The sequence below is a fragment of the Dasypus novemcinctus genome, chromosome 3 (assembly GCF_030445035.2).
Source record: "Dasypus novemcinctus isolate mDasNov1 chromosome 3, mDasNov1.1.hap2, whole genome shotgun sequence".
Classification (NCBI taxonomy): Eukaryota; Metazoa; Chordata; class Mammalia; order Cingulata; family Dasypodidae; genus Dasypus; species Dasypus novemcinctus.
The window spans coordinates 33,955,608-33,972,873 of record NC_080675.1 but is presented as its reverse complement, the minus strand read 5'-3'; the positions used below and the strand labels follow the sequence as shown (position 1 = coordinate 33,972,873).

At 40.3% G+C, this 17,266-nt stretch overlaps 1 protein-coding gene across 1 annotated transcript in view; it reads left to right on the top strand.

Annotated features, from left to right (window-relative positions):
* Window positions 1–16,118, top strand: part of FCF1 (FCF1 rRNA-processing protein) — a 29,954-nt gene extending 13,836 nt beyond the window's left edge. The window contains exons 6-8 of the mRNA XM_004455160.5: window positions 8,327–8,414; window positions 9,959–10,053; window positions 15,871–16,118. Coding sequence (XP_004455217.1) covers window positions 8,327–8,414; window positions 9,959–10,053; window positions 15,871–15,919 — 232 coding nt within the window. The 3' untranslated portion in view covers window positions 15,920–16,118. The remainder of the gene's footprint in view (window positions 1–8,326; window positions 8,415–9,958; window positions 10,054–15,870) is intronic.
* The last annotated feature ends 1,148 nt before the right edge of the window (window positions 16,119–17,266 follow it).

Here is a 17,266-nt window from a genome sequence, read left to right as displayed (position 1 = left end):
TTGCTTCAGTCCCCGGGAAACACTATTCTACTTTCTTTCTCTCCATTTATGTATTCTAGATACTTCATATAATTAGCATGATACACTATTTGTCCTTTTGTGTCTGGCTTTTCAATATGATGCCTTCAAGGTTCATCCATGTTGTAGTATGTATCAGAAAGTCATTCTTTTTTTATAGCTGAATAATATTCCACTAAGTGGATGTACCACGATTTATCTGTTCATCTGCTCATGGACATTTTGGGCTCTTTCTACCTTCGGCTGCTATGAACACGTGTGTACATGTATTTGTTTGAGTTCATGTTGTCAGTTATTTTGGGCCTATTCCTAGTAGTGGAATTGCTGGGTTATATCATAATTCTGTGTTTTTAACTTTTTGAAGAATCACCAAACCATAGCAGCTAGAGCACTATATTCCCACCTGCACTGTGCGAGTGTTCCAATCAATTTCTCCACATTCTCACCAATATTTGTTATTTTCCTTTTTATTTTTTCCCCAATTGTAGCTATCCTAGTGGATATCAAGTGGTATCTCATCGTGGGTTTTTTCCCCATAACGTAAATAAACTTTATCTGTTCTTACAAGATGACAACACTAACAGCCACAAATCTACATACTATACAGTTTTGTATTGATTATTTACAATTTACAGTAGTAAAGATACTGCCTCCAGGGAAGCAGACTTGGCCCAGTGATTAGGGCGTCCGTCTACCACATGGGAGGTCCGCGGTTCAAACTCCAGGCCTCCTTGACCCATGTGGAGCTGGCCCATATGCAGTGCTGATGTACGCAAGGAGTGCCGTGCCATGCAGGGGTGTCCCCTGTGTAGGGGACACCCACACGCAAGGAGTGCACCCCATAAGGAGAGCCGCCCTGCACAAAAGAAAGTGTAGCCTGCCTAAGAATGGCGCCACACACACGGAGAGCTGACACAACAAGGTGATGCAACAAAAAGAAACACAGATTCCCAGTGCCACTGACAACAACAGAAGCGGACAAAGAAGACGCAGCAAATAGACACAGAGAACAGACAGTCAGGGCAGGGGCAAGGGGGGCGGATAAATAAATAAATAAATCTTAAAAAAAAAAAAAGATACTGCCTCTTGAAGTTGTCAGATGTCATAGCTTAAAGAATTAGTCTTTAGCAAATACTCAAAAATCAATCTGGATAAAATAGTCAGTTAAATGCTCTAATTTATCAGAAAAATATCCAATAAGAAAAATCACCCAAAAAATAAATAGGTAAAGCAAGCAGTTCTTTAAAAAGAAACACAAAGATGCAATGGACACAACCAATCCAATGTCCACAGAGAAAATGTGGAATGGGTGTGGAAACGGTAGCCATGGTGGCTGCTGGGTGTGGGGAACGGGAGGAAGAGAGGAGATGTGGAGGCGTTTTCGGGACGTGGAGTTGTCCTGGATAGTGCTTCACGGACAATTACAGGACATTGTAGATCCCCCCAGGACCCACTGGATGGAACGTGAGAGAGTCTGGGCTATGATGTGGACCATTGACTATGGGGTGCAGTGATGCTCAGAGATGAACTTACCGGATGCAATGGATGTGTCATGATGATGGGAGAGAGTGTTGCTGTGGGGGGAGTGGGGGGTGGGGGCAGTGGGATTGAATGGGACCTCATATTTTTTTTTAATGTAATTTTAAAAATAATAATAAATAAATAATTTTTTTAAAAAAGTTTAAAATATTCCAAAAAAAAAAAAAAAAGAAACACAAAGAATGGAAGAAAAAAAACATTAGGTGAGTTTATAAATCAGGTTAAGTTAAGTATCTTTTGAATGACTCTTCCCAACAGAAAATTGAAGGGGAAAGTCTGTCACCATTTCTTCACTGATATGACCTAATTTAAAGGCAGTCTGCAATATATCTGTGGGACAATGTCAGATGTTTCTTGTTTTTTTAGCTACATGAGGGGCCCTAAATAACGGTTTCATATTCAAAGAATAACAAATGTGGACAGTTTTCCAAGCAGCAGGCTCACGCAACATTACCTCTGTTTCTTCAAGAAGAAGATCAAAATCATGACATCAGTCACACATCTTCTCTTTCGAAAATCTCCTGAGTCTTATCATCAGGGAACTTGAGTACAGTGGTTATAACCTTTGTCTTATGACCCATCATATACTCCAAAAACACTTTTCACAAATACGCAAACTCAGTAAGTTCTCCAAAGAAGGAGACATCGGTATTTTTTCAGTTGCCACCTTTGGAAGTTATCACTACAATTGTTGCATATACATTCTTCTCATATTTTTTTAGATGATCTTCTAAATTGTGAATCTCTTTTCTGAACTCTTGCTTTTTCAACTTTGAATCACTGATAAGAGTAGTAGTCTTCCATGCTAGTTGTGTTCTAACTCCTTAATTGTTACTTTATCACTGCTACAGTTCCCCTCCTATTGTAGCCCACACTGATATTTCTTCTGCAGGTCCATTACTTTTCCAGTCATTTCTTCTTCACAAACATCAAGTATATCTTCATATCTTTTGGCTGTTCTTTTTAGTTCATCATCTTTCTCTGCACTTTTTTTAATGTAACTGATTTGTCTCTTTTTGATGGCTTCCAAAAGTTCAGCCTCCACTTCCTGGACCTTATTGATGGTTTCTTTTATACTCATTTCCAGCTCCTGTTCCTTTCTTTTTTTAAAAAAAGATTTATTTATTTATTTATTTCTCTCCCCTTCTCCACCCGCCCCAGTTGTCTGTTCTCTGTGTCTCTTTGCTGCTTGTTCCTTGTCCGCTTCTGTTGTCATCAGTGGCACAGGAATCTGTGTTTCTTTTGGTTGCGTCATCTTGTGTCAGCTCTCCGTGTGTGTGGCACCATTCCTGGGCAGGCTGAAATTTCTTTTGCGCTGGGCGGCTCTCCTTACGGGGTGCATTCCTTGCGGGTGGGGCTCCCCTACGTGGGGGACACCCCTGCGTGGCACGGCACTCCTTGCACACATCAGCACTGCGTGTGGGCCAGCTCCACACGGGTCGGGGAGGCCCAGGGTTTGAACCACAGACCTCCCATGTGGTAGACAGATGCCCTATCCACTGGCCAAGTCTGCTTCCCAAAAAATCAGTTTTATTGAGATACTCCAAAGAGTATAATCAGTAGATTTTAGTATAATCTCAGTGTTCTGCATTCATCACCACATATAATTTTAGAACAATTTCATTACTCCAAAATAAAAACTCTAAACCCTTAGCAGCCATCTCTCAATCCCTCTATCTTTCCACAGCCCTACATAACCACTAATCTAGTTCCATCTTTATAAATTGATTTATATTTACATTTTATATAAATAGAATCATACCATATGTAGTAACTTCGTGTCTGGATTTCTTTCACTTAGCATAACGTTTGTTTGTTTTGGCTAATTTTAACATCTTGTAACATTAACATACATTTGTTCAGTTTCAAAGAAAAACAGTCTTATATATGTAATACTACCCATATTCATATTTCACATGAGATTTTACTATGCTATACTGCCCCATGTTACATTTTTTTAGCTTTCCTTCTAGTAATATACACGACCTTAGACTTTCAACCACTGTCATACCCATATAATAGTACTGCTAGTTACAAGCATTATATTGTGCTTTAACCTTTTCTATTCATTAAAAAACTAAACTAGATTTTTACTAATTCTATACAGGTTGGTCTTCAGCTTTCCATTCTCTAACCTCCTTCTGTTTTCTGATGACCCATATTCAGTTATTAACTCCATAAGTTTAACAGTATATTTTGTTCATAATAGCACAGTCATACCATATTTGTCCTCTTGTGTCTGGCTTGCTTCACTCAACATAATGTCCTCCAGGTTCATGCATGTTGTCATATGCTTCAGGACTTCATTTCTTCTTACAGCTGCATAATATTCCATTCCATGTATATGCCAGAGTTTGTTTATCCACTCATCAGTTGATGGACACCTGGGTTGTCTCCATCTTTTGGCAATTGTGAATAACGCCTTTTTGAACATCATTGTGCAGGGGTCTGTTCATGTCACTGCTCTCAGTTCTTCAGGGTATATACCCAGTAGTGGTATTGCCGAGTCACATGGCAAATCTATATTCAACCTCTTTAGGAAATGCCGAACAGTCCTCCACAGTGACTGTACCATTCTACATTCCCACCAACAGTAAATAAGCGTTCCTATCTCTCCACATTCTCTCCAACACTTTTAGTTCTCTTTTTAATAGTGGCCATTCTAATAGGTAAGAAATGATATCTCACTGTAATTTTGATTTACAGTTCTCTAACTGCTAGTAATACTGAGCATTTTTTTCATGTGTTTTTTCACCATTTGTATTTATTCCTTTGACAAATGTGTATTCATGTCTTTTGCCCATTTTTTTAATCAGGTCATTGTCTTTTTATTGTTGAGTTGTAGCATCTATATATCATGAATATTAAACCCTTATTAGAAGTGTGATTTCCAAGTATTTTCTCCCATTGAGTTGGCTGCCTTTTCACCTTTTTGACAGAGCCCTTTAAGGTGCAAAAATGTTTAATTTTGAGGAGGTTCCATTTATCTTTTTAATTTTGTTGTTCGTGCTTTGAGTATAAGATCCAAGAAACCAACACCTACCACAAGGTCTTGAAGATGATTCCCTACATTTTCTTTTAGTAGTTTTATTGGCTATGGTTTTCAACCTGGAGATCATAATCCATGGGTCATAAAATAAATTTAATGAATTTATTTTTTTTTTAAATTGAAATAGAATGAACTATAAAGCATCAGCTTGCATTCCATGCAGTAAAGATGAAATACTGTTTCCCAGAACTTTTTTTTTCAGTTTTATATGTGTGTATATATATGTGCAACTGTGTACTAGATAAAATCCATTTCACTCTGTGGGTTCTGGTAAGGGTAGAAGATACTGCAGTAGAGAAACTCCAGTCTATTGGAGACAAGTAGTGGAATTTTCTTATCTATTTAACAGCAAAAAATTACAAGTAGCCAAAAAGTTCATTAAGAAGAGAATGGTTAAATTGCAGAGTGTTCATGAATAAAATACTATATGAGTGAAAAATGACTGAACTTGAGTTTCACATGTCAGTATGAATAATCTTTAAAACAGTGTGGTGGATCATAAAAAACAAGAGCGTATATAAAACATGCCATTTATTTAAAGTTTTAAAACATGCAAAATGATACTACATTGTTTGCAAGTATGTACATATGGTAATCTTACATATGTAGTAATGTGTACAGGAGTGCTAACTAGGAAATTTAGGATGATATTTACTTGTGAGGAGGTAAGATTGGAGAGGGGGCTTTATTTTTATTTGTAATGTTTTATTTCAGTAATCAGAAGTTAGATACAAGTGTTTGTCTTTATTCACTACCTTTTTTTGTATATCAGAAATATTTCAACTTAAAAGGGGAAAAGAGAGAATTATTTTAAAATAGAATGGGTGAAATAGATGTGGTTCAAGTGACTGAGCTCCCCCCTTCCATATGGAAGGTCCCAGGTTCAGTTCCCCGAGCCTCCTAAAGAGAAGATGAGCAGACAGAGAGCACACAGTGAATGGACACAGAGAGCAGATAGTGAATGCAAAACAATGTGTGGGGGGGTGGGGGGGATAAAAAATAAATCTTAAAAAAAAAAATAGAATGAGAGGGAATGAAATAAAAGCACCAAATGGAAGCACCAAGTTCAGTTGTGAGGAGAAACAGAAATGGTTATCCCTGAGAAGGGGGTGTAAGTCAAGGGAATTTCTTCTTAAGAAATTTGTGGGTTTTTTTTTTTTTTTTGTGATGGTGAGATACTAGTGCATGTTGGTATATTTATGGGAAGAGCCAATAGCGAGGAGATAATTGATGACTACAGGAGTGAAATAGATAGACAAAAGAATGCAGCCCTAGGGCGGTGGACTTGGTCTAGTGGTTAGGGCGTCCGTCTACCACATGGGAGGTCTGCGGTTCAAACCCCGGGCCTCCTTGACCCATGTGGAGCTGGTCCCACGCGCAGTGCTGATGCACGCAAGGAGTGCCCTGCCACGCAGGGGTGCCCCCACGTAGGGAAGCCCCACGCACAAGGAGTGCGCCCCGTAAGGAGAGCCGCCCAGCGCAAAAGAAAGTGCAGCCTGGCCAGGAATGGTGCCGCACACACACAGAGCTGACACAAGACAACGCAACCAAAAGAAACACAGATTCCCGTGCCACTGAGAACAACAGAAGTGGACAAAGAAGACTGCAGCAAATAGACACAGAAAACAGACAATCGGGGAGAGGAGGGGAAGGGGAGAGAAATAAATAAATAAATAAATCTTTAAAAGAAAAAAAAAAGAATACAGCCCTAGACTATTGTCTACATAGTTTCTCAGCCACCACTCTGTCTCTTTTAGTACAAGGGTTCTTAACCTTTGCTGTTCCACAGACTCCTTTGCCAGTCAGGTGAAAACCACGGTCCCCTTACTAAATCCACACTATTCTGTGTATTATTTAATAACAATATCACACCCACACTAACATGTCCCCACAAAAATATGTTTGTTTGTTTTTTTATTTCAATTCAAGCTCACAAACCCCTGGTTAAGAACCCCAGTTCTAGTTTAACCTCACCACAGCTTGCTTAATGTTTCTACGACCCAGCTTTGCCCCTGTCACTCTGCCCTCAGAAATCTTTGATGACTCCCCATCGCCCATGTCATGAAGCACACATCCTGAGCCTGGGAGACTCTCCCCAAGCCATCCTCAGCCTACCTTTCCAGCCCTATTTCAATCGCCTTCTCTCCACAAACACTCTTCTCTCACCCAGAAAGATGAACTCACTCTTTCCACCAAGGCATTTTTTCAGACTGTTGGTGCTGTCTTTGGAATACACCTGTCCTCACTTTGCTTGGAACATTCTTTCACCTTCATTTTAACTTCTCTCCATTTTTTCTAAATATACCCACCCAGGTTGACCTTGCTCTGAACAATATGAGTTATTTTTGCTGTACTTGGAACTAAAGTGCTACCTTGTATTTTCATTCATTTTGATGAGCCATCACTGTTATATAATAGAAAAAGCATGGCTCTAGGAATCATAGACAGGGTTTTTATTTTTCAAATTTGTTTGAAAGTAGTAGGCTTGAACTTTTTATGGGAAACAATATATGTATATGTATATTTTTTAATAAAAGTCCCCCTCCACGTTCATACTTTTTTTTTTAAAGATTGATTTATTTATTTTATTTCTCTCCCCTTCCCCCCCCAGCCCCAGTTGTCTGTTCTCTGTGTCTATCTGCTGCATGTTCTTCTTTGTCCGCTTCTGTAGTTGTCAGCAGCACAGGAATCTGAGTTTCTTTTTGTTGTGTCAGCTCTCCGTGTGTGCGGTGCCATTCTTGGGCAGGCTGCACTTTCTTTCACACTGGGGAGCTCTCCTTATGGGGCGCACTCCTTGTGTGGGGGGCTCCCCTACACAGGGACACCCCTGCATGGCATGGCACTCATTGCGCGCATCAGCATTGCACATGGGCCAACTCCACACAGGTCAAGGAGGCCCGGGGTTTGAACCGCGGACCTCCCATGTGGTAGAGGGATGCCCTAACCACTGGGCCAAGGCTGCTTCCCCAAATTTATACTTTTTTCCTTCTCCTACCCCAAGAGTGACCACTGAAAAGTTTAGAATATATTTTTCCAGATTATACTCTGTGCAAATGCAAATCTAGAGTAAGAGAATCAATGAGAAAGATTTGTATTCTCTTAAGTGAATTATATTATATATATATTGTTCAGTGGCCTACTTTCTTAATTCAACTGTTTATCAATCCTTCTACATCACTACATATAGCCCTACCTCATTTTCTTTAATAGCTACACAGAACGCCATAAAATGCATAGGCGTACCAAAATGAGTCTCACTTTTCCCCTGCTGATGGATATTTAGATTAGCTCATTTTTATTCACTCTTTAAAACTGTGCTGTAGTGACCACCCTTACACCTCTATCTTCTTGTACATTTACTTAAGACAGCTTCCCAAAAGTGAAATTGTTGGGTTAAAATTGATTGGTTTTGAATCCTGCCTTTTCCCACCTGTGTGATTTGAACAAATTGATTAATCTTTCTGAGCCAGCTTCCTCATCTGTAAAATGGGAATATAATAACTCAAAAGTTTTGTGAAGATTAAATGACCTAAAGCACAATACTGTCAGTCAGTAAACTTTTAACTCCCATAGAGGTAAATTGTCTTCCCAATTAGAGTATGTCAGGAGAGCAAGAGTGCCTTAAAAGTTTTACTTGTTATTTTAATTTCACTGATTGATACTCAGAATGTTACTCACTTGCCTGCATGTTTTCTTTAATCCATTTTTATAACCCTACAGGATTGCTAAGGATCCAAGATTTGAACGATTACCATGCACACACAAAGGAACCTATGCAGATGACTGTTTAGTTCAGAGAGTAACTCAGGTAGCATTAATTTAAAATTCTTTCTTTATGCTGTGGAGAAAAATTGGTGAGTGTTTGTAATCAATAAATAAAGTATCTAGGAATATACATGGTAAAAAAAAAAAAGTAGAATCCCTTCATAATTCTTATGAATGAGGCACAGTTACCCTCATTTATTCGATGAAGTAGATTGAAAATTTGTACTCTAACTATAATGCAAAGAGCACAGGCTTGAGGAAGAGACAAGGGTTCCACATCCCAATGCCTGCATTTTTGGGTATGTGATTCAGGGCACCTGCTTACTGAATCATTATTCCACAGATCTTCTCTGTAAATGGTTTACGTGAATTAATGTGTACATAATAATATATCAGATTCTATCTCACTGTGAGATGAAATAGGACTATAACACAGTTCCATATCCATTTATTCCTCAGGCAGAAATTTTTCCCTCTTCACTAAGCCTAATCCCAAAAATGTTTCTTGATGAAATCTGAGAGTCTTCCAGAGTACTTTCCCAACATATACCCTAGAATAAGTAGGTTTTTTATTCTTCTCTTCTGGCCGCCTTGTCAAGCCACCACAAGAACTGCTACTGATAGCCTTTCTCTGCTGAGGATAGTCATCTTAATCTGGTCTGCACACTGCTATCCTTTTAATCACACCATCCCCTGGGTGGGCCAAGCATTTCCCTAATTTCCAATAGCACAGCTGACACCAGGCTGCACTTTTTATAAAACTCAGTGGGGGAACAGATGTAGCTCAAGCAGTTGAGCATCAGCTTCCCATATACAAGGTCCCAGGTTCCATCCCCGTTACCTCCTAAAAACAAAACAAACATGAAAAAACCAACTGTCATTGGGAAGCAGATGTAGCACAGTGGTTGAGTGCCTGCTTCCCATGTACAAGGTCTTGGGTTCAATCCCTGATATCTCAAAAAAATAAAAATAAATTAATTAAATATTTTTAAAAAACACACATTGAGAAAACTCAGTGGAAGATTTGGGTAGAGGTAAACACAGAGTAGCTTCCAACTGGCAATTGAACATAACTTCTCTCAGAGCTGCCAGGCTCAAGTTTGTCCTGGAAGTGATATTCTGCCTCTGTGACCAAAGGAGTAACCTACTTCCAACACTAGGAGGCCTCACAGCACATCTCAGTCTTGCATTCCACAGAAAGACAAGAGCTGGGCCCTACATTCTAAGGTACTTACCCCACATTTGCATACAGTCCCCCAGGGCATCTTCCTTCCCCAGACCAAGAAATTGGCTACCCCAGATGTGAAAGTCCCCACCACTTATGAGATAGAAAATAGTTTGTATCTTTTAAAAATCATTTGTTTTTCTACCTACTCCCCCTCAAGATTCTTAGGGCTAGAGTCAGTTCAGGCAACTCCTTATATTTATTTTATAAATACAAGCTCCTAGCCCTCCAAAATGTTATTTCCTTCCCTTTGATATTTATTTTAAAAAGGAATGATTCTTCAAACTAATTAGTGGTTGTCACAAAATCACAAAGTAGACTCAATGAACTTTATATGACTACTCAGTCCATATTTCTTCCAGCACAAGTGTTATATTGTGGCCACAGTTGATCGGGACCTTAAGCGAAGAATCAGAAAGATCCCTGGAGTTCCTATCATGTACATTTCTAACCATAGGTGAGTCTATAGCCATACCACCCTGAATGCACCAAATCTCATCTAACCATAGGTGAGAAATTACTCTGGGAAGTGTAATAAAGCATATAATTAGGGGAAATGGATGTGGCTCAAGTGACTGAGCTTCCACATACCACATGGGAAGTCCATGGTTTGGTTCCTGGTACTTCCTAAAGACAGCATGCTGGCGTGACAGGCAGGCATGGCAGGCTGACACAACAAGATGACACAAGAGACACAAGAAGAAAACCATAATGAGAGACTCAAAAAAGCAGGGAATGGAGGTGGCTCAAGTAATTATGCACCTCCCTCCCACACTGGCAGTCCTGGGTTCAGTTCCCAGTGCCTCCTAAAGAAACAAGGAAGACAACAGACACAGCAAGTGCAAACAATGAGGGGGTGGGGAGAAATAAATCTTTAAAAAAAAAAAACAATATACAATTGGGAGCTTAGGACCCCACCCCAATCAAGATGCTTTAGGGCTCTCACCCCTCAGAAGCTTTGAACAACCAACAAGAATTGGTAGAAACATCTTAAAGCTCCAGAAAACAGTTCCAGGATTATAGTAACAAAATGAGCACTGAATCAAGAAAAAGGCTACCTAAAAGTGGCAGGATCTCGTGGCACCCTTGCTGTACCCTCCCCTATGCTGTGCAGAACTGACCTGTGTTACTGATAGCCTTTCTCTGCTGAGGATAGTCATCTTCATCTGGTCTGCAGATCCCTGGTCCTGGTTCTGGAAGGAGCAGAATAACCCTCATGCACATACTGGGAACATGTATGTCTGACCCTAACCTATCTGGTGGTGGCCTGACGGACTTGCTATCCAGAATATGCCCTGATTGTAGAAGGCAATTCACAGAGCTCTCCTACAGAATGCTGTGGGTGACAGTCAAGTTGTGGCTGCCTGGGGCAAGGGATTGCTGGCTATGGGACATACAGTAGGGGCCCAGGACTATATAGAAACTCTTTCTTAACGAAGAGGATTAATCGTATCTGTGTAAATGGGGGAATTCTTAGAGTCACATATGCATGCCCAGGACAAGACACATGTGCAGAAAGGATCAAGGAGGTCCATATGCTTTGACCTGGAGTTTGATGGATAAGTGCTGAAGGAGAGGACTTGGCACGCATCAATCTGCAAAGACTGGGAAAGGTGTTTTCTTTTTTCCCCTTCTTTTTGTTAGGTCCTGACATTCAAGGAAAGCTGTCATAACACTAACTGGATACAAGCTTTAGGAACAGACACCTCATAGTCTAAATTTCAACAATAACACGTTAAAATGCCCAGGTGTTAATGAAAGGTCTCAACACATACAAAGAAACAGGAATTGATGGCCCAGGTAAAGGAGATTAGAGCATTTGAAACCATAAAAGAGAAGAACCAGACCTGGCACATACCAGACAAACACTTTGTAAAAATGGTCCTAAATATGTTCAAAGAGCTAAAGGAAAACATGGACAATGAACTGAAGGATCTCAGGAAGGTGATAGATGAACACAAAAAGAATATCATAGAGAAATGGAAATTATGAAAAGGAACCAGAATGGAAGACCACAGTAACAGAAATTATGAAAAGGAACCAGAGTGGAAGACCACAGTAACAGAAATTTAATATTCCCTAGAGGGGGTTGTGACAGTTTGAAATTATTTTTGTGAATCCCAAAAAGAGAAAGATTGTGTTTGTAAATTAATCTGTTCCTCTGGGTGTGATACCCTTTGACTGTATTAAATTAAGTGAGGGGCCTCTGATTAAGTTTACTTGATAAAATCAATTTAGGGCTTCTGATTAGGCCTAACTCAGGTTGAGTCCCCACCCCCTTGGTGAGCTGGTATAAACAGACACTCACTCGAGAAGACCCATGGGCCATGCTCTAAGCCAAACTCAGCATGTAAGTGCATTTACCCAGCATGGGACATAACTCCTCGGGATGAGCCTCCCTGCCATGGAGGGATTTCTACCAATCACCAGCTGGTGAAGCAACTAAAAAAAGGCCTTAAATAAAAGGGGGAATGGTAAAGACAAATGAGTTTATATGGCTAAGAGACTTCAAAAAAAGAGTTGGGAGGTCATCAGAGGGGTCGCGCTTATGCACATCCCAGCAGGGTCCCAGAGATAGCCAAAGTAGATACAACCCCAGATACTGGGGCTCCTGAGGGCTACAAAGACACATAGGTTCTGCAGTCATGATGGATGGCTCTGGAGTTCAGTGCTATGTCAGTGGTCCCTACTTTGTAATTTGTGCTCCTCAGTGTGATTGAGTTGGAGTCAGGTGTGACCTTTCTACACATGCCCCTTCTGTCACTTTTACTGATCCTATGGTTGGCGCTAGGGATGGTGTATACTCAGGAGACTTGAATCTCTGGACTGTCCATGTACCGGCTGGGCCCTGAGCCTCAGCAGTGTTGTAACTCCTCCTTTCCAGTTCGTTGGACTTACCCAGATCAGCTAACAGGGAGGTGAAGATGGTCAACCACCACACCAGGGATCCGCAAGCAGGAGAATTGCATCCATTAGCCATGTGGGATTTAAGCCCCCTGTCGATTTAGAGATGGAGTGGACATCACCATCCCAGGGTCCAAAGGATGGAGGAATAAAATATGGATTAGAATGGACTTACTGATATTCTACTATAGAACTATTGTGACTCTAGCGATGGAAGAAATTGTATCATTGATGTGGAGACATTGGCCTTGGTAGTTGTTGAGGACAAGGAGAGGGAAGAAGAGATGTGATGTGGGGGCATTTTCAGGACTTGGAGTTGTCCTAATTGATATTGGAGAGTCAGATGCTGGATATTATATATCCTGCCATAACCCACTGAATGGACTGGGGTAGAGTGTAAACTAATCCATGTGGGGCAGCAGTGCTCCAAAATGTATTCACTAAATGCAATGCATGTGCCACAATGTTGAAAGAGGTTGTTGATGGGGGAGGAGTGGGGTGGGGTAGGGTGTAGGGTATATGGGAACCTCTTCTATTTTTTAATGTAACATTTTTTATGATCTATGCATCTTTTAAAAAAAAGAAGACAAAAAGAAAGAAGAAGACACATAAGAAGAAGAGGGAACATTGTCATTTTGATCCTGCCATGTGACAGAAAGGAGAAGGCTCAAACTTCTAAGGCTTAGGAGAAATGAGCCATTTGCCTGATAGCTTACAGCTGCCCTAGGGAAGAGAGCCGAGACTGTTAAAGCAAGCCCAGAAAGAAACAAGCCCTGAGAGGCAAGCCCTATGCCATCCTGCAGCTAAGATCAGGAAGAAGCTGGGTCCACAGAGCCTCAAGAGGAAGAGGAAGCCCAGGAAGGAGAGAGAGGCAAAGATCAGCAACCATCTTGCTTCAACACAAGGGAACTGACATTGGTAAGCTGGATTCTTTAGAGCCTTGTAAACTGTAAACTTTTACCCCAATTAAATACCCTTTACAAAAGCCAGTAGATTTCTGGTACTGTGCATCAGCACCCCTTTGGCAGATTTTCACAGGGTTCAACAGAACATTGGAGCTCGCAGAAGAAATAATCAGAGAACTCGAAGATAAAACAAGTGAAATCTTCCAGTCTGAGGAGCAGAAAGAAGAAAGAACTAAGAAAAGTGAACAGATCCTGAGGAACCTGTGGGATACTGTCAGGTATATCAATATACTCATTATGAGAAGTCCCAGAAAGAGAAGAAAGGGGCAAAGAAAATATTCAAAAAAATAATGGTTTAAACTCCCCAAATCTAATGGAATATATGAATATATATACACAATATACATATGCTCAATGAATTCCAAATGGAATAAACCCAAATTTTAATAAAAATATCAAATGCCAAATATAAAGGGAGAATTCTGAAAGCTACAAGGAAGAAGAAATATGTCACATACCAGGGAGCCTCAATAAGATTAAATGGGGAAGTGGATTTGGCTCAATGGATAGAGCATCTGCCTACCACATAGGAGGTCCACGGTTCAAACCCAGGGCCTCCTGACCCATGTGGTGAGCTGGCCCACTTGCAGTGCTGAGGCACGCAAGGAGTGCTGTGCTATGCAGGGGTGTCCCCTGCGTAGGGGAGCCCCACGTGCAAGGAGTGTGCCCCGAAAGGAGAGCCACCCTGTGTGAAGAAAGCGCAGCCTGCCCAGGTGTGGCACTGCACACATGGAGAGCTGACATAGCAAAATGACACAATAAAAAGAGACACAGATTCCTGGTGCTGCTGACAAGAATCCAAGTAAACATAGAAGAGCAAACAGCAAATGGACACAGAGAGCAAACAGCAGGGTGGGGGGAGAGAAATCTTAAAAAAAAAAAAAAAAAAAAAAAGATTAAATGTCAGGTTCTCATTGAAACCATGGAGCCAAAGAAGACAGTGGGGATGATATATTAAAAGTGCCAAAAGCAAAAAATTGCCAACCCAGAATTCTATATCCAACAAAACTGTCTTTCAAAAATGAGAGATTAAGATATTCCTAGATTTTTTAAAAAGCTGAGGGAGTTCATTACTAATAGACCAGCCTTACAAGAGATACTTAAGAAAATTAAGCAGATTGAAAGGAAAAGACAGTAGGCAATAGAATGAAGTGCCACATTAAAAAAAAAAAAAAAAAAACACCTCTGATGAGAGTACCAACATGGGTAAGTATAAATACTAATACTGTTGTGGTTCTGGTTTGTAACTCCACTTTTTACTTCCTACAGGATCTAAAAAGAAGGGAGAAATGAGGCAAAATTTGGTATTTGGGGTATCTGGAGGATAGGGGTATGTTCTCTGTATGATGTTTGTGTTATTTTTGTAACTGTCCTGTAAGTTTAAAAGTGTTTCAAACTAACATTTTAAAAAATGGGTCAAGTTAAAAGAAGGATTTGAAAGAGAATACTGCATCAAATGTTTACATAGTTATATTAGAAGAAATGAGACAAGGTAGCAAGAACAAGAGCAAAAGATAAAGTTAGGATTTAGGAATGAGAGAGACCTTCAAATTGTTATAGTAAGATTACTAGTAGAAATAGATGTGTTGCTTAAGTACAAAGCAGAATTTAAATCAAGCTAATCCTATGACCAGGAATATCTTTTTGAAAGCATGGTGCTTGTGATTAGCACCTTATTTGGAAAACCAAGCTCATAAAAAGCAAAAGCTGCCTTTTATCTTTCTTGTATGTTTCCATGTTGATCCTCAGCATTATTGACCAGTTCTTCAGCTTGGGGAGAACACAATGTAGAGAGAAGAATATGAGCTAAAGAATTGGGCTTACCTAAGTCAGATCCTGGCTCCCCATTTGCTGACTTTATGCTTTTGAAGAATAAAGATAAAGTCAGGGAAGTGAATGTGGCTCAGGCAACTGGGCTCCCGCCTGCCACATGGGAGGCTGTTTGTTTGGGTCCTGGTGCCTCCTAAAGAGGACAGTGAGCTGGTGCAATGGGCAGGCTTGGTGAGCTGACATAACAAGATGATGCAACAAGAGACATGGGGAGGAAAACCATAATGAGAGGCACAGCAAAGTAGGGAATGGGGGTAGCTCAAGCTATTAGGCACCTCCCTCCTACATTGAGGTCCCAGGTTCAGCTCCCTGTGCCTCCTAAAGAAATAGGGAAGATAAACAGACACAGCAAGTGAAAAACAAGGGGGTGGGGAGAAATAAATACATCTTAAAAAAAAAAAGATGAAGTCATATTATGGTCAGCTTAAATCATTCGTTATGATTTCTACCTAGACTGTTCCCCCTGAGACAAAGGATTCGCAATGGGGAAGAGCACTGCAGTCAGTAAAGAATGGGTTAGTAGAGGGGTTCTGCACACACCTTTCTTACTGGTGTTGTTTTTCTGCCCTGACCAGGTACAACATCGAAAGGATGCCAGATGATTATGGAGCCCCTAGGTTCTAGTCCTTGCAAGACAAAATTTCTCCCCCTTCTACTGACTTTCTCTGTTAGTATTTCATTAAACATGCTCTCTTATGAGCTGATTGAGTGTAATTAAGTGCACTCACTTTTTTATACTGTTTTGAAAATGGTATTTTGTGTCATTTAAAGATTTGTTGCTTTTTTTATAAACCAGAAGCTCATTTGATTGCTAGATCATTAATGGTCTTTGTTTTATATTTGTTTATTCAACAAATGTTTATTAAATCCATAACAAGGTGCTTAATAAGATATGGTTCTGCCCTCAAGACTCAATAGATGGGGAAGAGGAACATGTAAATAAATAAATACAGTAAAATACTGTGCCCAGGTAAAAGTATGGAGGGGTAGGATCCATGGAGTCATAAACATGGAAAGAATGATTTCTTTCTACTTGGTTGGGATGGGAGGGGAGAAAGACTAGAGGTGGTGGTGTTTGACTTAATCTTTGAAATAATGAGTCAGTACTGTGTTAGAGAGTCCTGTGTGGGTCTGGTTCTATAAGTTTAAAATTATTTCAAAATAAAAATTTTAAAAAAAATTGAGTAGGTGCTTGCCCTGTAAATGAGACACAGAAGATGAGGTATAGGAAGCCCAGGGTTGCATGGAATAAATGTGCTTTTCCTGTTCAGATAACTGCCAGAAGGTTTAACGTGGAAAACAATGGAAGGGATGAGTCTGCACCCACATCTGCAGCTCCAGAGATAGAAGATGGGAAGGAAAGGGCCTTATATGGCGTATTAAAGGGTTTAGTCAATAGGGAGTGTATTAGTCTCTAGGGAAACAGAGTCAACAAGAGATATCTATCAATAGTATGCAATTTTATAAGAGCCTGTCACGTGACTATGGAGATGTACAAGTCCAGGTTCCTCGGGCAGGCTACAAACCAAGGCTCTGATGAAAGTCCAGTGAAGGTCCTTGATGAGTTTCTGGGAGATGTTGACTGTCTAAAGACAAGCTGGAAAATTCTCTCTGAGTGCTGAAATCACTTCCTCTTTTAAGGCATTCAACTGACTCATGAATCTCACTGACTGATGTAGATGTAATCAGCTATCTATATTATGTATGTAGTAAAGTCACTGGTAACTAAAGTCAAAAAATGTCCTTATGTTACAATAAGCCCAGTGCTTGCTTGACCAAACAACTGGGCACAATTACCTGGCCCGGTTGACACATCAGCCTAACCATCAAGGTCCACCCCTTGTCAACTCGGCAACCGTACACGTTGCCGTAAACCATACTTAAGTCTCTAAGTAAAAACAATAACAGACATGCTTATATGTGTGTGTGTATGTACATTTCCGCCTGGCAATATTCACCTCTCCTACATAC